Source organism: Nematolebias whitei, chromosome 18 (genome assembly GCF_014905685.2).
Source record: "Nematolebias whitei isolate Nwh7 chromosome 18, NemWhi1, whole genome shotgun sequence".
Classification (NCBI taxonomy): domain Eukaryota; kingdom Metazoa; phylum Chordata; class Actinopteri; order Cyprinodontiformes; family Rivulidae; genus Nematolebias; species Nematolebias whitei.
The window spans coordinates 15,051,950-15,077,719 of NC_056515.1; the positions used below are offsets into that span (position 1 = coordinate 15,051,950).

Below are 25,770 nucleotides of genomic sequence, written 5' to 3' on the forward strand. Positions count from 1 at the left end.
ATATATATATATATATATATATATATCATTAATGTGTGACTCTGTGAATCTGTTGTCGTTCATACAATGATTACTCTCTGAGCATCATTCAAATCCATTCAGTGCTTTGAGGTATTTTGCTAACAGAAAAATAAATAAACTACATGATTGCCCAGCTTTATTGGCAACAGGCAATAAAAAGAAGCCAAAGAGCAGGAAGTTTTCTGTTCATCTTTATATCATCTCAACAAATATTTATGTAAAAAAACAACATATTTACATTTATTTATTTACATATTTACAGATAAATATAAAATAAAATTTTACAGGATAAAATTCAGTTCTTCACAGAGACAAGAAAACAGTTCAGTTATTACTCCACTTTTACACTTTGGTTGTTGTTTTCCTAAAATAATAATAATACTAAGATCAGAATTAAATGAGTTTTAAAGCATAAATGACTCTTTAAAAAATTGTCTTTGATCCAAAACGAAAAGAAAGATTTTAAATTTAAACAGTTTTGAAGTTTTTAGGACGATTTTTCTGCTGTAAAACCAAAAATGTTGTGGCAGAGTCTTTATTTTTTTTAATTTAGTGAAACAAACCCGAATAAAATCATGTAAACCAAGTTAAGTAATATTCATTATAAATTATTCTAATGTGTTTCTTGTTGCGTTAAACTGTTTGGTTATCTCACAGCGCCACCTTGTGGACAAAACATGTCATTACAAACAAAAACAGGGTCAATTTGATTGTTTTATCATTTCTTTTTTTTAAAGTTTTTAAAATCTATAACGGATAGTTTGATTATTTAATAAGTCTAGATTGATGTTTGAAACATCTTGATACCCTTGCAGTGCACAGAACAGGATTATAAGTTAAATCTGGAGTCAGGTTCCTGTTAAATATGTTGATGGGGACAGTTTTGTTTGGAGGCCAGCGTTAATATCAGCTGGTCTGAGTCCTGCCATATGGTTTCTGCAGACACAGTGAGCCGTGCTGAGGAAGAGGTTTGAGGTAGTAGTGTTCGATCAGAGCCGGCAGGTTGGGGAACGTCACGTCGCTCTCCAGAAACACGCTGTCGCCCTGAAAACAACAAATACGCAGAAACAGATTTAAAAAACGACCAGTTCAGCTCGAAGAACACAAACTTTAGCTGCTGTAAATATTGTTTACCTCCTCAAACAGCCGGTAGTTCCTGGCTTTGTTTATACTGACGTCCCAAACCACCAAAACCTGGAGGAACAACAAAGTTCATCTAGACATTTATGCTCTTGCTCGTATTGAAAAACTGAGATGTTTTTATTCATTTGTGCTTTTATACCCTCGTGGTTTTGGTTCTGGAGTTTCGGATGCCGTAAAGTCCGTCCTGTGGAGATGCTTCTGTCTCTCTGAAGAGCCTAAAAAAACACATCAACATGTTTTATTTATTTATTATTAGTTATGACTTAATTCTATTTAACCCTGATAAAAAAAAAAAAAAAAATCATACACAGACCACAAACATGCATGTTAGGCTGATTGGTAAATTGTCTCTAGGTGTGAATGAGAAAGTGAATAGTTGTTTGTCTCGTTTGTCTCTATGTGTGTCCCTGTGATGGACTGGAGACCAGGGTGTCCCCCACCTCTCGCACAGTGATAACTGGGCATGGACACCAGTGACCACCGCCCCCCGAAATGGAAGAAGTGGGTAAATATAGTGGTGGATGGGTAACTTGCAGACTGGCAATAACATTGCACCAAGCCACATCTGTGACAACTAATATTAGCTGTGACAGCCAATATGATTATTGTTTATTGCTGCTGCACTGTGTGGCTTTATCATGTATAATAATAATAATAATAATAATAATAATAATAATAATAATAATAATAATAACAATAACAATAATAATAATAATAATAATAATAATAATAATAATAGTAATAATAATAATAATAATAATAATAATAATAATAATGTCATCACTGTATGTTTCCATACAATGGTGAAATTAGTCTCTGCATTTAACCCATTCACCACCAGGTGGTGCAGTGGGCAGCTATTGAAAGCGCCTGGGGGGCATTTTGGGGATAAGGTGTGCTGTTCAGAGACACCACAAGGTGTGCAGTGACCGACAATCAAACCTGGGACTTTTGGGTCCCGGGCTGGCTGCCCTGCCTCTACACCATCTCGGCCCCCATATGTGATGCAGTATCTATGTATCTACCTTACCACCATAATTCAATCTCAATGTCTGTGCAATAACCTGTCACACAACCTGTGTAGTTTATGTTAGTTATGTGCTATATATATCATGCAAATTTTACCTTATATTACTAACTTGAAACACTTCTTCATTCATCCTGCTTGCACCGTTAAAAATTCTATCATGTTGTTTACTATTTTCTATTTAGGACCTTGTAAATGTTACAATTACTTTTTCACTTTTTGGCACTTTAATTTTTTACCCTTATTGCATGCTTAGTGTATATATATATATATATATACATATATATATATATATATATATATATATATATATATATATATATATTGCGAGTCAAATTGGTTCTTCTCATTCTGAACATTTCATTGTACTGTTAACCTGCAGTAACTTGGACTTGAATTGTAACTAAAGAAAATTAAAACATGGTAGCTCCTCACCACCAGGGGGCAGAAAATTCCACAAAATAGTGTTCATTTAATCTTCTGCTGAAGATTCTCAGTCATCCAGGACATGATGAATTCAAAAAACGTTCAATACAAAAACAACTGGACTTTATTTGTAACAGAAGACGTTTCACTCCTCATCCGAGGAGCTTTCTCAATTCAAAGAGCAGAGAGTGAGGGATTCAGGTTATAAGGCTGACTGAGAGAAGATACACATACATATGTAGATTGACAATTCACACCTCAACACGTTAACAGTAGGGGGTTTCTTAAGGTCTTTGTTCCTCTAATTCACAGACGAGGTCCCTCTGTTCCCATCAGGTGTGAACACCGGCTGGGAATCTGTTTTAAAGTTGCATTATAGTTTTTTGAAAGTTGAAATCTGAGGCCTCCTCCTCTGTTAAGAGACGGCTTTTCTCTTTTTACATAAATTGCCTCCTTCACCCCCCTCTCAAACCATCTGTGTTCTCGGTCCAAAATGTGCACATTTTGGTCCTCAAAAGTGTGTCCCTTCTCTGTGAGGTGGAGGTGAACAGCTGAATCTTGACCTGAGGACGTGTTCATTTAATCATTTCAGATCCAAGATTTACATTAACATGTGTTTTTTTAAGGTTTACAAATAAAGATCAACAAGTTTACCAGAAGATAGATGTCTCACAATTAATAATGAGAAGAATTAATAACAATTTTTAAATCTTAATAAAAAAAAAAGTTAAACGTTCGAAGCAAGACGAAAAAATGTCCATGCTGAGGCATCAAAGTTTTTTATAAGCTTCATGTAAAAGAAAACTGACATGTATCTATTAAAATACACCAAAATAAACTTGTGGTAGAATGTAAAAATCATGTCATCCATGTAGAAATTAAACTATTTACAGATTTTAACCAGATTAAATGTACAGAAGTTATCATTACACTGTATAAAATAATTTTAATGCTTTGATTCCCTCACTGTTGAATACTTTTAATTAAAAAATCAAAACCTGTCCACTCGAGAAGATCCAGAAAATAAAACCTATAAATTTATTTTTATCAAACAACTCACAAAACTAAGAAACATCACGTTGTAGAGTCAGTTTTATACATTAATAAAATACTTATTTTTACACCTAAATGTGTTTTTTAATCTTTTTTAACCTGTGTGGTTAGATGTGACAACGAGTGGGACTCGTGTTTATTCATGTGCATTATTTGTTATAAACAAACAAACAAACAAACAAGTGTCGTACTTTTCGACGAAGGTGGTTTCCATTGAATTGATGAAAACGGATTTTGGCAGCTGAACCTGCAGACAGAAAAACACAAACAATGAGTTCTTTACAGAAAAATGAACTGCATCAATGAAACACGCCCTGATTGCACTAAAGACAGGAAGACAGAAATGCAGACTAGAAAGTAAGCCTCAAAGGAACAGTCGCTGAAGAGAAACTATACATTTTGTTTAGAAAATCCTGACTTGTAAGAAGCAGAAGGTTCTGATGGTCCCACGTGGTGATTTTTATGTTCCTAGTGTTTTGTGTAGGACATTTGACAAGGTAGGACGAGCCCTCACTGTTATTTTTAAAGCTCAGATTCAGTGGAAGTCAAGCGGGTTTGGGTGTGCGCACCCTGCTCTCTAAGGCAATGTGACACAAAACCATCAGTCCTACAGCAGCGACAGAAAACCGGGTGAAACAACACACAATGACCTTCACTTGGATGAGTAACCTGTAGAGGAAGTGTCACAATTGCAGGGGTGGAAGTAACAAATTACAAATACATTACTGTAATTAAGTAGATTTTTTGGGGTACTTCCATCCATCCATCCATCCATTTTCTTTAATCGTTTGTTCCATTTTGGGTCACGGGGGTCGCTGGTGCCCATGTCCAGCAATCACTGTGCGAGGGGCGGGGTACACCCTGGACGGGTCGCAAGTCCATCACAGGGACACATAGAGACAAACGAGACGAACAACCATTCACTCTCATTCACACCTAGGGACAATTTAGAGTTACCAATCAGACTAACATGCATGTTTTTGGTCTGTGGGAGGAAACCGGAGTACCCGGAGAAAACCCACGCATGCACGGAGAGAACATGCAAACTCCACCCAGAAAGGCCCCTGGACCGGGGTTTGAACCAGGGACCTGCTCCCTGAGAGGCAGCAGCTCTACCAGTTGCGCCACCGTGCTGCCCTGGGGTACTTGTACTTTTATGAATATTTCTTTCAAGTGTGTAATTTTACTCATACTTAAGTACAATTTAGATCATGTAATCTACTTCACTACTTTAAAAATCAGAAGTCGCTATGGAATACAGCCACAATTTGAATTAATATTCAAACTTTTCATCTTTGTAGCCAGTACGACTCTCAGATCACGATCGCATAAATTACCTACGATGAAAGCAAAGGACAACTCCGTAGAGTAGAGAGTCATTTATGGACCGAAGATTTGGAGAAAAAGCCTAAATGGAGACAGAGGACAACACTAGCAGAGAAAATGAGGAGGTAAAGGCTGAGGACGAGTGCACATGGCCGTACCTGCAGGAAAGTTTCATGTACAGAGGGTGGAAAGGAGACAGAGTCCAGACACAAACTTTGTTTGATCTCTACGGTGATAGCATCTTACAAGACTTCATCTAATCTCTAAAACATATTGTGGTATATGAGGTTTTACAACTACCTGTATGATACTGCTGTTTTATTGTTTGTATGTGTGGGTTATTAGTTTGCACTATTCGTACGGGATTAGTTTTACCTAGCGACCACATGTAATAAATAAATTACTCCCCAACGTCTGCTTTTTATGTGGTGCATTCACATGGGATAACCAAAGCCTGAGATTTAGCTGAAATTTACGGACATCTTCTGGTTATGATGTTAACACGCTGCGTTGTCACGACCCGGCCGGTCCATATAATGTGATTAATGTGCAGGCTGGGCCGGTCTCAGGTTCTGATGTGGTTTTACGAATCAGCACTAAAAAAAAAACTTAAGAAGGCACAATATAAAATAGTGTTAATCTACTTGTTGAGGAGGAGGCAGGTCCGACCGGCCGGTTTAAGAGGTAAAAAAAGCTAAGTTAAGCTCAGATGGACAGCTGTCACCGGCTGTGCGTGTGAGCGGCCACGCGTCTCCTGACCCGCTAGTTTAAATGGACTTGTGACCAGTCCACGGTGTCCCCCGCCTGTCGCATAGTGATAGATGGACATGGGCACCAGTGACTCCCGCTAACCGAAAAGGAAGACGTGGGTAAATATAATAGATGGATGAATGAAAGGATGGATGGGTCAGTTGATCACACGCACGTCTCCGCATCTCCTGTCATCTGCGGTGAAGGAAGTAGCAGCATAAAAGCCGAAGTGAAAAAGAAAAATACATACAAAAAATAAATAAATAAATTTAAAAAGCCGAAGTGAGCTGCACGTTAGTTTAAAATAGCCTTGTTTTATATTTTTCCAAATGATTTTGCTTAAGCCCTGTGATGGACTTGCGACCCGTCCAGGGTGTACCCCGCCCCTCGCACAGTGATTGCTGGACATGGGCACCGGCGACCCCCGTGACCCAAAATGGAATAAACGGGTAAAGAAAATGGATGGATGGATGGATGGATTTTGCTTAAACAAAAACAAAAAACGCTTTATTACGTTTCGGATCCCGCCCATTTCTGTCCAAATCACAGAGATGCCTATTAGCATTGGATTCGTATTATCACAGGACCTGGGAGTTCAGCAAAATCTAGCAGATAATTTGTGGAGGAATTTCTACTTTACAAATTACAGACATACATGGTCGATTCGCATGGGATTAACAACACAAACAATCTCTGAAATGATTACAAATAGCATGTAGTCCCTAGGTAAAACTAATCCCGTGTGAATAGGGCTTTAGTATTTTAGTATGCAAAGATCTTAGATTTTGTCACTGCCTTCAGTTTGCCTGGTACTAAAATAAGACGGAGCTTCTGAGCATCTAAGAAATGTGTTTGAATGTAGCGATTGTATTTATATTTATTATATACAGTAAATCAAACTGAATGTTTTCTATTGACAACAATAAAACAACAAGTGGTTAAAAAGTAATTAATACTTTGAGTAGTTTTTGAGAAGAGTACTTTGTACTTTTACTTAAGTATTTTTACACTAGTACTTTTACTTGTAATTGAGTACAACCTAAGCAGTGTAACTGTACTTGTACTTGAGTACAAATTTCCAGTACTATTTCCACCTCTGCACAATTGTGGGCTTGAGAAGAGTTGGTTTGAAAAAATGTCTGAAGTTCAGACAGCTCAGAGGTGACATCATCACACGCTACGTTCTCCCAGAATTCCTCCTTAAACTGTGATCAGGTGAGAACTGGTTAAAGAGCTGAAAGCAGCACCTCTGTTGTGTAAAGTCCAACTCTCAGTGACCTGTTTAAATCTGAACGATGGTTCTGCTGTGATCCAAACGAGACTCGTTTAAGCTAATGTTTCGGTGATGAATTACGATTTGTGTCCACAGCTTTGTCCCATCGCCTCGGCCTCTCTCACCGTCTCATAGTCGTCATCGGAGTCGTCTCCTCCACCATGTTTGTTCGAGTACGGCTTCCTCCTGATCTCTACGGGATTCTCGTCCACTAGCGAGCGAAAGCTCTGTCCGTCCGGAGTCGTTCTTCTGACAAGAGAACACGTCTTAGAGAAGCATTTTACACCAGTTCACAAAAACCTTTCAGATGTCCCCTCTGCCATTTCTATCCAGTTGAAAACATCTGCACATGGAGGACTAATGGCAGCAAGATTAGACTGAACATGGGTCTGAAGGTCCTGAAGAGGTGACAGAACGTCAGAACAAGATTGTTTTTAACAAATCTTAAGGCGATCAGCATTAACATGTGAACATCTCACATGCTGGCTGTAGAAAGATTAAACAAATCTGGAAAAATAAAGTTCGTTCTGAGCAGATGGACAAACAGCTGATCTAAACTGGACAGAGTCCGTATGGAAACTAAATCCTGCCCAGGGTTTAGAACCAGGTCCGAACAGAGGACAACTAAAACCAGATCAGATTAAAGGACATCTAGACCCAGGTTAGATAAAAACAGTAAAGTTTCAAGCTCTAAATTGGCAGAGTTGTTCTGTTTTAACCTGAACTCACATGCTCTCCCTTATCTCCCTCCTGAGGGTTCTTGTTGGTTGGTCCACATGAGAATTTTTTTAGTCCCAAACATGAAGGTGCTAATCATTTCTCCTGTATCTGATGCTGCTCAATAATCCAGGTAGAAATATCTAACAAAGTTAAGTCAGGTTCTGTGGACGCACTCTGCTTGTTGATGATCTGTCCAGAGGACCTGACTTAAGTTAGATCTCTCCTGTACACCAAGTTAAACAAAGAACCTAATGACCCTTAGAAAGGAGGGCAGGGACACTGCTTTGCATGTGAGTTCAGCTAACTGCAGTTTTAAAGGTTGGAAGTCCATACCTTTCAGTCTGAAATGAAAAAAAAAAATCTAAATTCAAATAAAAAGCAAAATATTTCCAATAAATCCTGATGCATGCTCAATAATCCAGGTAGAAAAGACTGAGGGAGTCTCTCGGATGAGAGACAAAACGTTTCTAAATTTTTTTGTTGATTTGCTTTGTTTTTTTTTTTTTTGAATGTCCAGAGGACCAGATTTAACCTTTTTAGATATTTCCAATAAACAAGGAAATATGTCTAGTCGACTCTTCTAACCGTTGTAGGACGTTCTGAACGACTGGTTCTTCACTGAGACTGTGGTTTAAGGTGAAAACTAGAATTTTCTTGGAGAAATAAAAAAACAGCATCATGCTACAAAAAGGAACAATCAAACTAAACTTTTATGACTATAACGAGTTTAAATAGTTCATATTAGATTATCTTAAAATTTGGGAAGTATTAGATGATTTTTGAATTAATGTACATGGATTTTATTTCTGATTCTGAACCAAACCAAAGCCTGTTTGTTTCTATTCTCTGTGTAAAACTGGATTAGGCACACTTCTCTCTGTCTTGAGTAATGGTACCAAACTAAGAGTATTTTTGTATATTTTTACTAACTTGATGGGTGTTGCTGGTTTGGGTATTGGAGGCTTGGCAAGCGGCGATGGGGGAGTCGGGGCCAAGTGGTTCCCAGTCTGAAAAGACCCTCCAAGAACTGCAGGTTGGGGAGTCGGAACACTTGGTTTATGTCCAACACAGTTTGGTACCAGCAACTGTGTCCCACCAGGACTTAAGACCGGCCAGTTCTGAAGACTTTTCTTTGGGGTGAAGGGAACAGGAGGCGGCAGGTATGATGGGGACTTTGGACGGTGGGGGGCACAAGGAGGTGGAGGCAGTGGGCCTTTGCCCGAGTCTTTCAGAGGGGGCAAAGGTGGGGGTTTCTTGGGGAGTGGACTCGATGGGGCTCTGTGCGGTGGCAGAGTAAATGGAGGCGGGCCTTTTATCAGATTTGGACTTGTATCTGGATGGGACGGTATGGCTGCCGGTATCGGAGGAGGAGGATAAGAGGGGGGCAGCCCCATGGGTCGTCCTGCAGAAAACAACAAAATCACATTTTTCTTGTTTCAGGAAAAGTCATTTCAGAGAGTACCTTTTGACCCAAACATCATATTTTTCTATCTAGCTTAAAAAAAAAAAACTTATCAAAAGCATTTATCTGATGCAAAACAAAATTATTTGGGTTGGGTCAAGACTCTTGAACACTCCTGTATGTGTCTGTGGAGTCACCTGAATGTTCCTGCGAAAGATCATTGTCTGGCTTCAGGTAGTCTTCATCGTCCTCATCATCATAATCTTCACACAGATAGATTAAATGTTTAATCGCAGCTTCATCTTTTATACTGATGTGTCAGAGTTCATGGTCTTACCATCGTCAGGAGTTTCAACGGGCTGTTTGATGTCCATGGGCCGTTCTATTGTGCCATAAAAACTGTCAGCGTCTGAATCTGAGTCACTGTGGAGACAAGAAAACAATATTTTGTTTTATTGTGTAGGATTCTAGGTGTATATTCTTAAAAGTTTATCAAAGTAGCAATTTATGCTCAACTTAGCTCATTAGCTAGCTTAAAACTGTACCTAGATATGTGTTGTTTAGGTATATTCTAATGTTCTAACTAGATCCAATATTTATGGAAAAAAAGCAAAGTTTACAAAAGAAACCTCTTGATATTTAACTCCATGTCTTTGCTATTTGGACATTGCAGTGTGGAAATTAGCTAGAAGCTAATTTTGGACCTAGCATTTTTAATTAGAGCTATCAAATTAGACAGATTACATTTAGGCCAAAATGCTAGTTTTTAAGGTAGCTAGCTACAACATTTATTTTCAATTCAGTTTATTTATATAACACCGAGTCACATCAGAAGTCATCTCAGGGCACTGAAGAGAAAAATTCACATACATAAAAATTAAATTAGTAACATCATTTATCTAAGAAATATATCTAAGGACGGAAGCCAGCAGATTGCCTTGGGTCTTCATTTCATTTTTATGACAACAAAAGGTAAAAATGACAAAATTCCCATGAACATTTACTTTTGCATATAGGCCTACTTTTTTAAAGTAGTAGAAGTAATTTAAAGTTCCTTAATGTAACAAGATTTCCTTAAGCTACCATGCTAACTAGCTTAAATGTATGTCAAAATGTGTCTTGATTTATCATACGCTAGTTTTATTTTTTTAGTAAGCTAACTACGATAAGTTTATGCACACTACGTAAATATGTCAGAAAACTTTGACTTCAAGTTTTTTGACGTGATCTAAGTGTTAAACCTACGTGCAGGCAGACACAAGAAACTCGGAGGTAAAATAAAGAAATAATTTATTATAAGAAAAGCAAAAGCTGTCAGGGCAGCAAACCTTACATGAAGGACGGAGTTGACGGAGGAACAGAAACAGAACATGACAGGTTTTCCAGCGCATTCCACAGACAAAGGAAAAAACAGAGACACTGAATATATGTGATGTTAATGAGACGACAAACACCTGGGGTGATTAGGATTCGAGGCAGGTGAGACAGGAGCTGACAACAAGGATGGAGAGCACGGGTGAGTTCAGGAAACACAAAGAACTAAACAGAACTAAATACAGATTCCCACAGTTTTTAATACTGGTTTAATATTTTATCCTACCAGTTAGCTTGAAGCTAAGCCAATTAGCCTGCATCTAAAATCCCAGCCATAAAAGCTAACTGGGCCACAAAATTGTTTTTTTTCCTCACTCGCCCTCGAGCAAGACGGATGCTTTTCTTTCCTCTCCTGCCTTCCTCCTGCGTTTTTGCTCTGTCCTGTGTATCGGAGCTTCTACTTACACATCTTCCGAATCGGTTATCTGAATCTGGCCTCCCCATTCGGTCTTGAATAGGCCAACTTATCAAATTGCTCCTGGGAATGTGTAAACTAAGAAGGCTCTGCTTTAACCACCCCCCGCACCCCCCCGAGAACTTCTGTGAACGCTTTTCAGAGCTGTGCCGACTGACACCAACATCTTATCAGGACCATGGTGCTATCTGGAAGTGCTTCATGGACAAACAGTGTTGCCTGGTGAGAAATGTAGGATTATCGTACTAGAGACATAAAATGATCGTATTTTGAGGGAAATTATCGTACACCCGTCATAACCAGAATAACAAATTGATTGATACACTATAGTAGTGATGGGTCCGCTTCCAGACCGGCTCTGCTTCTTTTTCTTTTCTTTTTTTTCTTTTTCTCACTCATGGGGCGGGCACAGCGGACTATTCAGCCAATCATGGCCGTTGTTCTGAGGCAAACGCAAACACGTCACTCGTAGGTCACATTTAGAAAAGCATGATTGGCTGGAAATTTCAGCCAATCATGCATCTGTTTGCGAACACAGATGCCTTCAGGGTTCACAAAAAAACTCGGACAAACAGTTGCGAGAGGCTGATGACAACCGATTACAACCACACATTCACGGAATGGTCAAATTATTGTACATTTGGCCTTTTTTGGTATTATACCATACCATACCATACCATACATTACCACTTTATTTATGAAGCACTTAAAACAGCTACAAAGCCAACCAAAGTGCTGTACAGACAAAACAACAGGTAACACATTATTGATCGTACATCGTACAGAGGGCAAAATTGTCGTACAAATACGATAATTATCGTACACCTGGCAACACTGTGGACAAATCTCACCGTCATGTCGTCAGATTCATATGTAATGTGTTTATAAATGTGCTTGCTGGTAGTTTTTTTGATGTCTTAAATCGTGTCCTGACGAGGACAAGGTGTGAAGAGATCTTTTTTTTTTTTTTAAATATCACTATCCTATCCTCATGGTCTTCAGTCAGACTGAAGAAGTCTTTCGGATGAAAGACGAAACGTTTCTACTTTTTTTTTTTTTTGTCTGGTTTTGTTTTTTGAATGTCCAGAGGACCTGACTCAACTTTTTTAGACAGATAATCTCACTGTACTTCGGTGCAATGATAATTAAACTTAATCTGATTCTGACATAGAAAAAAACCTGCTACGTTACATGACACTACTACAGTAGGGTGACCAGATGACCCGATTTCCTGGGACAGTTCCAGTTTTGGACGACCCGTCCTCTGCTAATGCTGTCCCTGGAAATGTCCCAGATTTTATCATTTTATGATGAGAAAAAATGTTGCGTGTTGACTGTTATTACAGTAGCTGGGTAGAAAGTGCGAGTGAGTATGTTGTGTGCAACAACAGCCAGTACGCTAGCTGGTCGTGCTGCTGTTAACATTACAGACAGAGAAGAAGAAGAATAGCCAAGTGCGCCGCCTTTAAAACAGCAGAAGAAGAGGAGAGTGCGAGCTTGTCACCACTGACGGGGAGCTCTCCTGTCATATGGTATGTGTGTGTAATGATTCTTGTTTCATGTCAATGCTGTGTTTTCTATCTGTCCTGCTAACGTCTCCCTTCAGCTTCTTCTTCTTCTTGAATTGTTTCATGGCGGTTAGCCGATCAACTGTGAAGCTGCATTATCGCCACCTACTGAACTGGAGTGTGGACAGGCTTCACTCAGCCCACCTGTGCTAATCCTAATCTGCACCTGTGTGCTGCCTTTTTGCACGAGTCAGGTCCTCAACGCCACCTGTCAATCAACCCAGTAGTCTTGTCTGAATGTTAACTGTGATATTTTCCATTCTGGTCAACAGGTCCAGTCTGGTCAACAGGTCCAGTCTGGTCAACAGGTCCAGTCTGGTCAACAGCTGAACCATTTTATTCATGAATCTTACATGAGTTTGCAGATGTAGCTTTTGGGCAGAGAAAATCATTTATCAGCAGGCTGTTGCAACTTGTAATCAGCTAAATTAAAGTTGAAAATAAATAAAGTACATTAAGTAGTTGTAGTTAAATAAATAAATTAAAATTAAAACCACAGAGACAACATTAATCCATGCAGTTGTTTATCTAATGTTGTTTATCATAAAGCTAACTAAACTAGGCTCATTTACTTGGAGTTGTACAAATGGTTTTTTTTTGTTGTTAAATGCGTTTTGGCTGTTTTAATAACCAAATGAAAGGACAACAAAGTGTCAATTTGCTACCTGGACAAATGGGACTCTCTTCTGTCGTTATAGTGATCGATTTCCCTTCGCAGATATCGCATCCATTTCTGTAAAACAAGCAGCGATGAGACATGAGACAGATCTGAGAAAGCAGCTCCAGATGTTGAGTACCTGCAGTAAACGCACAGCTGGCGTTAACTACGTCTTATTTAATTTCTGAGAGTTTGCGAAGTCGTCCTCACCCGTCGCTCAGCCTCACTGGCTGCAGAGAATATCCACGTTCTGTGCTTCTTACTGAAATGGACGATTTTAAAAGGAAAAACGTTGCTGGACGTCGTTTCCTCTGCTGCTCTCATCACCCTGCAGGAAAAAGAATACGTGAGTTATTTTTTAGAGAATATACCATAAAAACTAAATCAAGGCTATTTCCACCATGTATAAGTATCGGCTGATATTTAGTTTGTTTACAACCACTAGATCAGGGCTATTCAACTGGCGGCCCGCGGGCCATTTCTGGCCCGTATGTTGACTTCAATCCGGCCCACTTATTAAAAAAAAAAAAAATCGGGGGAGGGGTGTTGGGTTTTGGGTTCTGTTTATTGCATTTATGATTCAAAGCAACAAATTAAAATGGTAGAAGATCATTGTAAACGTTGGTTTATTTACATAATAATTTTGATCGCTGGATGTCCGGCCCCAGAGCAGTTTTGTTGAACAGCTCATTCAAAATCAGTGCACTAAGAAATTACAGTCCTTTAAAACTATTGGTTGTTTCGGGTATTTGTGTTTGGATCATGGTTCTGTTGGATCCAGTTTGGTCCCAGCTTCAGGTGTTGGACTCCAGAACCCTTTGGTCTACAGCGAAGGTCCTGGTCCACTCAGTGACTGACAGAAGCCCAAACCATCAGCCTCCACTACTGTGCTGACAGATGGAGGGGTTAATTGCTGCAGTGCATTCTGGGTAAACATCTGTCCTCTGGTCTGGTTTGGTCCAGAAGTCTTGTGGTTCCTTCAGATGAAATGTTCCAAATCTAAGTTGAACTGCGATATTGTTTTAGAGCGAGGAGGTCATGACCTTTGAACTTTGACCTGCTGACTGAAGCCTGTAGAGTCACTGCTCAGTCTGACCTTCAGGGTGAATCTGTTGTAAAGATTGTCAGCTGTCCTGAATGTTTTCCACCTGTTTATAATCCTCTCTTTAGAACAGTGGACTCCAGATATTGGAAATGACATTTCCCAGATTGATGGGCAGCAAGGTTATTGCTGATGTCTTTCCTTCTTGGCGTTATGTTATTCTCCCTCTTAAATTCTGTGGATATGGTGGAATCTGCTGTGATTTTTTTCACTTGGGGTTAATTTCAATAATTCTCTGACCAGATCATGTCCTGACTGGAGATGCTGGACTTTATTTCCCCCTTGACTGCTTATCTGTACATCTTTGGTTCAGGCTGCTAACTGCACCTTCACCTGCCGTCTCTAAAGAGTCTCCTTTAGTTTGTTTGCTGCACCAAATTTCCAATGACAGTTTGTAAGTTTTGGTTACGTTTCTTTAAACCTCAAACCTCACAGTAGACATGGTTCAGCGTAAACTAAACCTTCTGAGTGCCGACACACATTAAACTGTCACTTTGAGGAGAATGGAAAACTGATTATAGAACAATTCTGGTAAGAAAGACTTAAGACTTGTATTCTGACCTGTTGTAGCCGTTGAGAGAGAACGCTCCCTGTGGTGAAGCCGAGGTGCTGCTCTTAAAGTAATACACACATCCTTTGTGGATGATGATGTACCTCAGGGGCCCTGCACACCAACATATATGAAAAAAGCTCCCATAAGTCCACACTGGACACTTTATTTTCAAGGCTGGACTGAAGCAGAAGAGATAGCAATCTGTGAAGTGCCCCCCCCCCCCACACACACACACACCCCGGCTCCGTCTTTTCCACTCACATTTCATCAGACTGAACTGGCTGCCTCCCTTCTTGTGCAGATATCCAGCAGTGGAGACTCCTCCGGGCATGGTGAGGAGGTTCTGAGCCCCGATGGCTCGCATCGGCACCGGCCAGCACATCTCTGGAGACGACATGGTTCTGGACAGACAAGAAGAAAGAATGAAAATTACATCATGGCCGTCGAAACGTGTGGAAAGGAGGATGACTGCAGCTTTGACAGGAAATGAGCTTTAAAAACAAATAAAGATCAATCAGTTCAACTTTCAGTTTCTTTTTCATAAACAGACGTTAGTGTCACACTTAACACTCAGCTTTTATAAATTCAATTCAGTTCAGTTTATTTATATAGCGCCAAATCACAACAAAGTTGTCTCAGGGCACTTTACAGGAACATTCACATCCATAAAAGCCAATTAGTAAAGTTCTCTATCTAAGGAATCCAGCAGACAAGATGAATCAATAAATCATCACTGAAATAAATAATACAAGTTTTTAGTCGAAAAAGTAAAAAGAATAAAAAAAAAAATATTAAAAATCAGATCCCAGCCATTGGTAATCATGTCCTTTATTCAAGTTGTTGACCAGTGTTTTTGCTCATGTCCATGTTTCATTTACCTGTACTGTTAGCCAGGGCTTAATTTGTAAACTGATCGATGCCGGAACACAAATAGCAGGTGGGCCATTTGAGGGAGTGGAAGGTAGGAATTTTGAATAAAGGAGATGCATTTTCCTGCATTTTGGTGTATTTTTAACGGGTTGTTAAACATCTACATTTGTAAACACTTGCATCCTACCCCCACCACCACCACTTGACGGTTCCAAGCTGACTCTTCTCCACTGAATATACTGTCTGACTCCACATGTGAAACCTCCAGGCACTCACCCCCACCACTCTTTTAGGGGCGCAGATTGTTTTTTTTCAAGGGTAGAGGCGGAAATGCTTCACTTGAATGGGCTGATGATTGTGATTATATTAAGAAGTGGTAAGTGGCTGTTGTGTTTAAAATGAGTGTTTATGTAATTATTTTCAGTTTACATATCCAATATAAGTTGTCTTGGTTGAAGGCAGTCATATTTGTTCATAACTTTAGTATAAGTAAGCCTGACAGTTGCCGGAACACACCCTGTCAAAATTAAAAAGTTCCCAGATTCTGTTCCAGCAGGATCTGGCTCAAATTAAGCCCTGCTGTTAGCAAAATATCTCATGAACGACTTAACAGGTTAACACCTACAACTGATTTAACTTTTGGAGTGAGCCCAGTTTAAGATGGCTCCTATTTTAAAGCATTATATCAAGCAAAACTGATTACAGCTTAGTCAACTTTACAGATATTGCGATACAGTTGGGTGTGGTAGTACCTGAGAGTCATACCAAAGTTATGATCTGAGCACTAACTGGTCACACAGGAATAAATAAACTAAAATAATAATAATAACTAACTAAGAACTCTCAAAGTAATAAATGGATGTCCATCTATGACTGATTGGACTCAAACTAATCCAAGATGGCCACCACAGCCATCTGACCGTACACCACTCATCCAGTTTCACAGGTATGGAACTAAACTTTGGTGTGGTAGTAGCTGAGCATCGTCCTCCACAGATACTTTAAAAGGAGCACATTGTGCAACTTCTCTTCTTAAAACGTTGACATTAACTGTTGGAGTCGACCATTTGTTTGTTGGCAAATTGTTTACATGTTTACAGTATGCTGTAAACAACCAGGTCGATCAGCATGTTTCACAAGTAGGTTAAAACAGACAGGAGAGCCATCGATGGAAGAAAAACACTCAAATCACACATTAAAACCAACACATAGAATAAACCAGACTAAAACAAACAAGCGGTACGCTGACGCCTCCGTCACTGAGGGAATTAAACAGTGAGTGTTTGTAATTTTGGAGATGAGTGTTTTTTTTACACTGGAACTGAAAAGAAAATGAAGTAAACCTAAATGTTTTTGCTGCAAGATATGCAAGTGGTGGAAGTTACACTGTGGAGAAGAACAGAACGGGGGTGGGTTATTTCTTGTCTGAGGCAGAGAGTGATGGATCCTGGAGAATGGAAGGAGCCATTTTATCCATGATCAGGTGCAGTGGAGGAGCGGGGGGGGGGGGGGGGTATGACTACTGACTGTTCGTCAACCTAATTGAAAATGTCCACCTCAGCTAATCAACAAAAGAAAAATGTCTCATACTCAGTGGATTTTAAATGTTCTGTTAACATCTGGCGTGGCAGCAGCTGACAGTCACAACACAACGTCCAACAGATCATTTCTCTGGTTTGAACTAAACAACAGATTAAAACTTGTAATTTATTTGGGACTTGTTTCGTCATCAAACAAGCATTCCTCGAAGGAGTACCAAACAAAGATCCCAATTAAGGATCACTCTCAGCTACTACCACACCAACGTTTAGCTCAGATCTCCTGAGTGTTAGCCATGTTTGTGAGGGGCTCTGTGGTTCTGCTCCGACCTGCTCAGGTGTTTCCTACCTCCTCTTGAACTTCCTGTTGAAGCTGTGAGCAGCAGCGCCCTCCCTCAGCACGCCAGCCACCGAGGACAACGCGCTGGACGCTGCCTCTGGCAGCAGGTCCAAGACGGACAACCGGTTGGACCCTTTTCTTCCCGTTCCCTCTGGGTCCATCTGACCTGATCCAAGCCTGTTCTCCAGCCTGGTCCGATCAGACTCTCGTCTCGTGTCCCTCTGGCTGGTTTTGATCCCACTCAGCCTGAGACAGGAGGGCACACCTCCATGGAGTCAGGCCCGTTTGGATCAGACAGGAAGCCGTAACATCCTGGACGATTAACTGGAGAGGCTCGAAGAAAAGACTGCAGAGGGAGTGAGTGTGTAAACACGTCTAACGAAGATGTTATCTTCAAATGTGTTTATGTTCAAACTCCCGTTTATCCACAGAACATCTCTGAGGGTGTTCAGCATGAACTCTCCCCTCTGGTTCTGTTGTTTCGTGTCAGGATGAAAACTGCACATTTTATGAGAATGAGGTCATTTTTTGGCAAAAAACAAATGAAAGAAGTCTTCGTCAGAGTTAAATCAGACGAAGACATGTCCCTCCTGCCTACTTTGAAAAGATAGTTTTGTAAAGGCACAAAATAAAGTTTCACCCGAACATTCTGCGAGTCAGAACTTTGCTTTCAAAATAAAATCCTTACAAATGTGTATTTTTAGGTTTTATCCTCAGAGCTGAACTGAGATTTAAATCATTTTATTTGATGTTCTGGAACGAGTTATTCTGGTCCAAACTGGAAAATAACCAAATGTGTAATTTCACACATTATTGCAAGACCTGACAGGACTCGTTCGCGCTCAGAGCATGTGTTGGGGATGACTCTCAGCTACTACCACAACACATTTCATTTAAACTTCTGTCAAACTGACTGAGGCTTTGCTGTGTTGGTGCAGGTCAGTTATCTGTGAACACCTTCTTTTAAGTGTTTTTTGTGTGAGTGATTGTCTCTGTGTCTCTGTGATGGACTGGACAGATGTCCAGGTGTCCTCCGGCTCTCACACAGTGACTGCTGGACACACCAGTTCCCCAAGACCCAGAGAGGAGCGCTTGTCCTCTGCGTCCTGATGTCCCGAAATGCTAAAAGTCCATCACCTTGAGACGGTTGGATTTTATGACGGATATTTAAATTCAATAATCACTTTTCTTCGTCAATTAGCTGTTACAAAAATTAATTAAATAGAAAATTTGTCTAAAATTTCAAGCATTTCTGATTATAATCTTTATTTTTGTCATTGGCTGGTAAAGAATTGAAAGTAAATTAAATCATGTTTCAGCGTTAGACCCATTCATCTTTCTCTTTGTCTTTTTCTATTCTGAGTGTTTTTAATTTGAGATAATCAGAAAACTACAATTTCACAGTGAAGTGCAGGAGCAGCTCACAAAACCTTTCAACACATTTCCCCAACACGTCGGGGCTGAGCAGACGTTTCTGCTGATTTTCACTTTTGACATTATTTTCTCCTTCGCCTGATGAACTTGTAAAAAAGGCAGCAGCGACAGACGCGTAGAGGCTTATCACAAACACTGATGTGGAGGAATTCACATCAAAATGATGGATGCTTGGGCGGGACGTCAAACAACCAGTCAGACATCCAGCTTATCTGTAGCAGAGTTTAAAGAATGCAGCTTTTTTTTTTTTTAAGGAATCTGTTGCACAACTTTTCAATGATTCCTCCTGTATTTTAAAACGACATGCAGCATTAATTAAAATAAAAACAACATAAGTTGATAATAATAGTCTTTTTTGTTGAAAATTCCTTCCTTAAAGAGCTACAAGATCTCAGAGAGGTTGTCAAAAGACCAAAAACTTCTCTTTTCTGGAAGAAGCAGAGTAATCGCTCTGGTTTGGGTCGACAGAATCTGAATCCAAAAGAGATTTGAGATAAAAAAAATAAAATAAAAAAAAAGAAATCCCCGGAGAGCCTTTCTGGTAAATGACCTCATTACCAAGCAAAGAAGGAAAGACGTAAAAGGCAATCTTCTCTGACTAGAAGAAATATTTTAGGACCAATAAGACAAAGAAGAAAATCTGATTTAAGGCTATTAAAATAAGTGTTCAGTTTTCTTCTCAGTTGCTGAGTTTCTTTAACGTATCAAAGATCCTCCTCTTCAATTCAAATAAATCATTTTTCATTCATTCAATCTTTATTTAAACAGGTTAATCCCATTGAGCCTCAGGGACTCATTTACAAGAGAGACCTGATTTTAACAGAGTGATGACGACAGTGGACGATCATAAAGGATGCGTACAAATGGAGATTTTTTTTTTTAAACAAGTGAAAATAAAAATGGTATTTAAAAGAAAAAGTAACAAAAAACAGCTAGATTAAAAGGCGGTGCAGAAAAATTCAAACAGGAACATGTCTGCATCGGTTTTTGCCAGGAACGTAACAGATGTTTGAAGAGGTCAAGGTCGAGAGCTTCAGATCGTTTTGTAAGATATTCCAGGAAACAGGAGCGGAGTAAGAGAAGACCCTTTTGCCAAGTTCAGTCCGCACTGAGGGAACACTGCAGGTAATGATGTCCTGAGAGCGCACGCTGTAGCTGCACTCACGCAGTGACATGTAGGAGGAGATGTATGAAGGCAGCAGACCAAGAAGTGATTTAAAGATGAAAATGTATCCATGTTCTTAATCGGCCAGCAAACTCTCCTGACCTTAACCCTGTATAAAATATGTGGTTTATTGTGAAGAGGAAGATGTGATACTCGAGACCCAACAATTCAGAAGAGCTGAAGGCCACATCAGAGCAACCTGGGCTCTCATAACACCTGAGCAGTGCCACAGACTGATCCACTCCAGGCAAGGCTGGATTAACCATATGGACAACTTGGCAAGTGCCCGGGGGCCCAGGGCAGTGAGGGCACAAGCAAAATGTCTGGTTCTCTCCTGCTTTACTTGGAGTCCTGCGCTGCTCAGAGAGACTGCTGCGCTTCCACTGCATTTGGGCCGCACCGCCTCCTCCCAGCGCCTAGGTCTCGTGTTTTTTTGTTTTTTGCACTGAGTTGGATCTTTGACCTGGCAGCACGGTGGCGCAACTGGAAGAGCTGCTGCCTCTCAGTGAGCAGGTCCCTGGTTCAAATCCTGGTCCAGGGGCCTTTCTGGGTGGAGTTTGCATGTTCTCTCCGTGCATGTGTGGGTTTTCTCCGGGTACTCCGGTTTCCTCCCACAGACCAAAAACATGCATGTTAGACTGATTGGTAACTCTAAATTGTCCCTAGGTGTGAGTGAGAGAGTGAATGGTTGTTTGTCTCGTTTGTCTCTATGTGTCCCTGTGATGGACTGGAGACCTGTCCAGGGTGTCCCCGCCCCTCGCACAGTGATTGCTGGACATGGGCACCGGCGACCCCCATGACCCAAAATGGAAGAAGCGGGTAAAGATAATGGATGGATGGTTCTTCGACTGTGCAACCTGTCAATCAATCCAGTAGGCGTGTCAGCAACTGACCAATCGACGACCTCAATTTGTTCCGAAGGTAAACGCCCCTTACCTGCTGACAAGCCTGTCAGGTTTTTTTTTTTCTAGAACTTTATTAACAACACAAAATAGAACAATGCAACAATATACAAATACAAACTCGTAAACGGTGTAACTACATTTCACAAAATAATGAAATAGAAAAAAAAAAAACATAAAAAATGTAATGAATAAAAAACAAACATATGACATATGAAGAACATTGTTTTAATTAAAACAATAAGTTTTATCTGTTGTGGGATGATTCTAGCAGTTTTTCAGTTTTTTAATCTACTTAATGAAGAATAGTACGACTTAAAATCATTCATAAAACAAGAAGAAGGGATTATTATCCCTCCTCTTACTACAGTGAATGTGCTACTATAAGTATAACTATATTTATGGCATCAGAGAAAGCTGAGCTTAAGTTATCCACATAAAGTAAAATGGCATCAGCATGAAAAGAAGTTATGTTAAGTTTGAGATTAATCCAGTTTCTGATGTCTGACCAAACACTTTGTATTGACATGAAAAAATAAAAATGCTCGAGGGATTCATCTTGTGATTTACAAAAGACACAAAAATCAACCTCAAATTTAAATCTTATTTCAAGAAACATGGCTACAGGATATATCTTATTTATTATTTTAAAATGATTCTCCTTCACTTTAGGAGATTTAGGCCATTTGACAAATTTAGAATGAGCAGAAGTCATTATGCTTTTATGATTTATATTAGGAGGTTTCTTGAAGAAATCTTTGTTATAATCAGTAAATCCTTTGTCACAAACATTCATTGATAATCTTATTACATTTGAAGTCAACTAAGTTATAATCATTTAATTTTAATATGGGCATCAAATCATTACCTTTGAATATTTAATATTTTTAATTAATGGAATCAGCTGTTGGTCAGGTTACTACTTGTTGTGCCATTAGCTCTAATATAGTTACTGAAGCAAGTGTTTACTTGTGTAGGTAAAACTAGATGTTAAATAACCATTAAAATACACCAGACTGCAGGAAATGGCGTCTAACACCCCCCCCCCCACACACACACACACATTACAAATGCTTCTGACACCAGTGGCCAACACGTTGCTAAACAAGTACACATGATGTCATGTGGTGTTCAAAGTGCGTTCAACTTAACTCATTGATGATTTGTGTCAACAAGAGGACATAGAAGCATTTATAGTTCAATGAGCAATTGGATTTTTATATATCAAAATACACTTGATACTAAGAATTTTAAGTATATTTACTGTATATTATGGTAATTTATTCTGTATTTTGCCAGATTATGGTGACTCTGGGGTCGTGATGATGGGGCCCTTGAAGATTGTTGCCCAGGGTACAGTGAAGCGTTAATCTGGCCCTGCCTCCATGCCACGCTGCATCGCTGCAGTAATCCAGGCAAAAGGAGCCCCAACTAAGTATTGAGTGCTGTACATGCTCATACTTTTCATGTTCATACTTTTCAGTTGGCCAACATTTCTAAAACTCTTTTTTTAATTGGTCTTAAGCAATATTCTAATTTTCTGAGATACTGAATTTGGGGTTTTCATTAGTTGTCAGTTATAATCATCAACATTAAAATAAATAAACATTTGAAATATATCAGTCTGTGTGTAATGAATGAATATAATATACAAGTTTCACTTTTTGAATGGAATTACTGAAATAAATCAACTTTTTCATGATATTCTACTTTTACGACCAGCACCTGTGTAAGGCATTTAATCTGTCAGTTTTACAAATTATTGAGCTACAGTGGTGGTAACACAAAGTCATCTCCAGCACATTCACCAAGTCCTAACACAATCTGTTTAAAACACGAGAGATGCTCAATAAATTCAACAAACACTTATTTAATCAGACTGCTGCAAAGTTTTGTGAAATATTAAAAAAGTACCACACTTAACATGTACAATTTGGAGATGGGAGGGCTTTACAGATAAAAATAACACCACACCATCTGCTTCAAACTAGAGCGATGAAATGATTGGAAATAACCATCTTCAAAAATAAAAAGCGAGCAAAGCAAATCCGGTCTTGTTTAAGTTTAAGTGTGGTTTCTGTGGAGACCTGAAATGATCAGACGGCGTCAAAAGTCTCAGAAAAAACACACAAGCGCATTCATTTTATACAAACCCAACCATGAATGGTGCCACATCTTTCTGTATTATTTAGGTAAAGTGAAAAACTTTTATAAACCAGACAGAGCAATTAACAAAATCTGTTTCAAACTTTTGTGCACGCGTGTCAAACATGGCATAGATTTCCACAGCTGCAACTACAGAAGATGAAATGCGGCTAACCAGCGCGCCGACAAAAAGCACGCTTCAGACTCAAAACTAAACTAATGCACCCCCCCCCCCCCCCCCCCCAGACAAAGGTCATAGGTAAACCACCATCCCAGCTGCAGCAGATATTTCCTGTCCAAGAAACAGATGCAGCTGTACAGCAACATGTTCGTAAACCTGCAGCGCTTCCTGCTCACCGCCCTCTGACCACAGAAGTTGTTAAAGCTTCACCTTTTCTGATGTCAGTGTGCAGGTGGGAAGGGAACATAAGAGATGAAAGCGATGCAGGGTTAGCGTGAACATTTTCCCCTCCGAGTGCTTGTTTGGAGGAAATCAACTGTTTCGTTGTAGCAAATGAAGACTTTTTAAGGTAAACAGGTTAATTTAAAGTGCTTGTTGTTCTTTAATAGTAATATACAGTGAATACATGGCTGTCATCTACGAAGGGCCAAAAGTACCAACATTCCAATATATTCCAATTCCTAAACATTAGAAGTTAACATAAACTTCAAATAAATCCATCCATCCATCCATCCATCCATCCATCCATCCATCCATCCATCCATCCATCCATCCATCCATCCATCCATCCATCCATCCATCCATCCATCCATCCATCCATCCAGAAGACCCACAGATGCACGGAGAGAACATGCAAACTCCACCCAGAAAGGCCCCCGGCTTGGATATTTTACAGTTTTTTTGGTATTAATTCATTACTAAAATAAAATCATAAAAAGATTTAGTTTCTTTGTTTTTGTTCAACCAACACGCAGATGGAAAACCAAGCACGGTTTGAAAAAACTGGCAACTTTGGTGAACAGAGAAGCAAACATTACACAGAAAGGCACCAGTCGAGATACAGTAAGAACCAGACACTTTCTTGTATTTAGAGGTTATTGTGCTGTCTATTACATCACTTTGTTTGTTTTTGTTTGTATAATTTACTAAGTTCTTGCATTTATATTTATTTATTTAACACAGTTATGCCAATTAATTTGCAGTTGTACATACTTTATGCAAAAGAGCCAAACCTGAGTACACGGCGACAACTGAAGACTGACTTTAACTTCTTCTTCTTCTTTCGGCTTTTCCTTCTTCAGGGTCTCCACAGCGAGTCGTCCTCCTCCATCTCTCTCTGTCCTCTGCATCCTCTGTCCTCACTCCAACTACCTTCATGTCCTCTCTAACTGCATCCATATATCTCTTCTTTGGCCTTCTTTTTTGTCTTTTTCCTGGCAGCTGCATTTCTAACATCCTTCTACCAGTATACCCACTGTCCCTCCTCTGGACATGTCCAAACCATCTCGGTCTGGTCTCTCTAACTTTATCTCCCAGTTGTTCAACTTGAGCTGTACCTCTTATGGTCTCATTCCTAATTGTATCCATCCTTGTCACTCCTAAGGAGAACCTTAACATCTGCATTTCTACCACTTCCAGTTCTTTCTCCTGTCTTTTTGTCAATACCACTGTCTCCAGACCACACAACATAGCTGGTCTTGTAAACTTTTCTGTTAGTTTTTGCTGCCACTTATTTGTCGTAAATCACTCCTGAAACTGTTCTCCATCCTGCCTGGACTCTATTTTTCACCTCTTGAACACACTACCCATTTTCCCGGACAGTGGACACCAAGTACTTGAAGTCCTGCACCTTTGTGACCTCTGTTCCTTGTAGCCTCACTGCTCCACCTCCTCCCTCTCATTCACACACATGTTCTCTGTCTTACTACGGCTGACGTTCATTCCTCTTCTTTCAAGTGCATACCTTACATGCTTACCTACATTACTGCAAAAACTGGTTCATCCCAAAGATCAAGTCCCCCGACACAAACAGAGTAATGTTGTGTATGCTGTTCAGTGTCAGGAGGGTGATCAGTCTTACATCAGGGAAACTAAACAGCCACTGGCCAAAAGGATGGCCCAGCACAGAAGATCAACATCATCAGGCCAGGACTCTGCGGTCTACACTCATCTCCAGGCCAGCGGTCACTCTTTCAGGGATGAAGATGTTCACATCCTGGACAGAGAGGAACGATGGTTTGAGAGAGGAGTAAAGGAGGCCATCTTTGTGAAGTGAAACCATCATTAAACAGGGTCAAAGCCTCCATGTTCAACTGTCCTCCTTTTACAATGTTGTTATTGCTAGTATCACTCAGCCTCCTATAAATAGCAAGCAGCCATCAGAGCACTAATGAGCAATTGTTAGGCTGGTGGTCCTTCTTGATCATGTGAACAGCTGGTTTTGGCTGTCAACAACAAACTGGTTGATCCATGATGAGAAGGTGCTATTTATAAGACTGAGTTTATTCTAGCTCCTCAGACTGAAGAAGTCTTTTGGATAAAAGACGAAGCATTTCAACAAGTTTAATAATAAAAAAATATATAAAAAAAATTATATATATATA

The 25,770-nt window shown here is 39.7% G+C and overlaps 1 protein-coding gene across 1 annotated transcript; it reads right to left on the bottom strand.

Annotated features, from left to right (window-relative positions):
- Positions 1-927: 927 nt before the first annotated feature.
- Positions 928-15,208, bottom strand: sh3bp2 (SH3-domain binding protein 2). Its single transcript, XM_037692582.1, has 12 exons — positions 15,073-15,208; positions 14,820-14,922; positions 13,367-13,484; positions 13,164-13,231; positions 9,479-9,564; positions 9,339-9,404; positions 8,670-9,141; positions 7,145-7,268; positions 3,862-3,917; positions 1,304-1,379; positions 1,156-1,215; positions 928-1,065 (listed from the first exon to the last, which is right to left on the bottom strand). Exons 1-12 carry the CDS (start codon positions 15,206-15,208, stop codon positions 928-930), a joined length of 1,503 nt encoding a protein of 500 aa, XP_037548510.1.
- Positions 15,209-25,770: the final 10,562 nt, after the last annotated feature.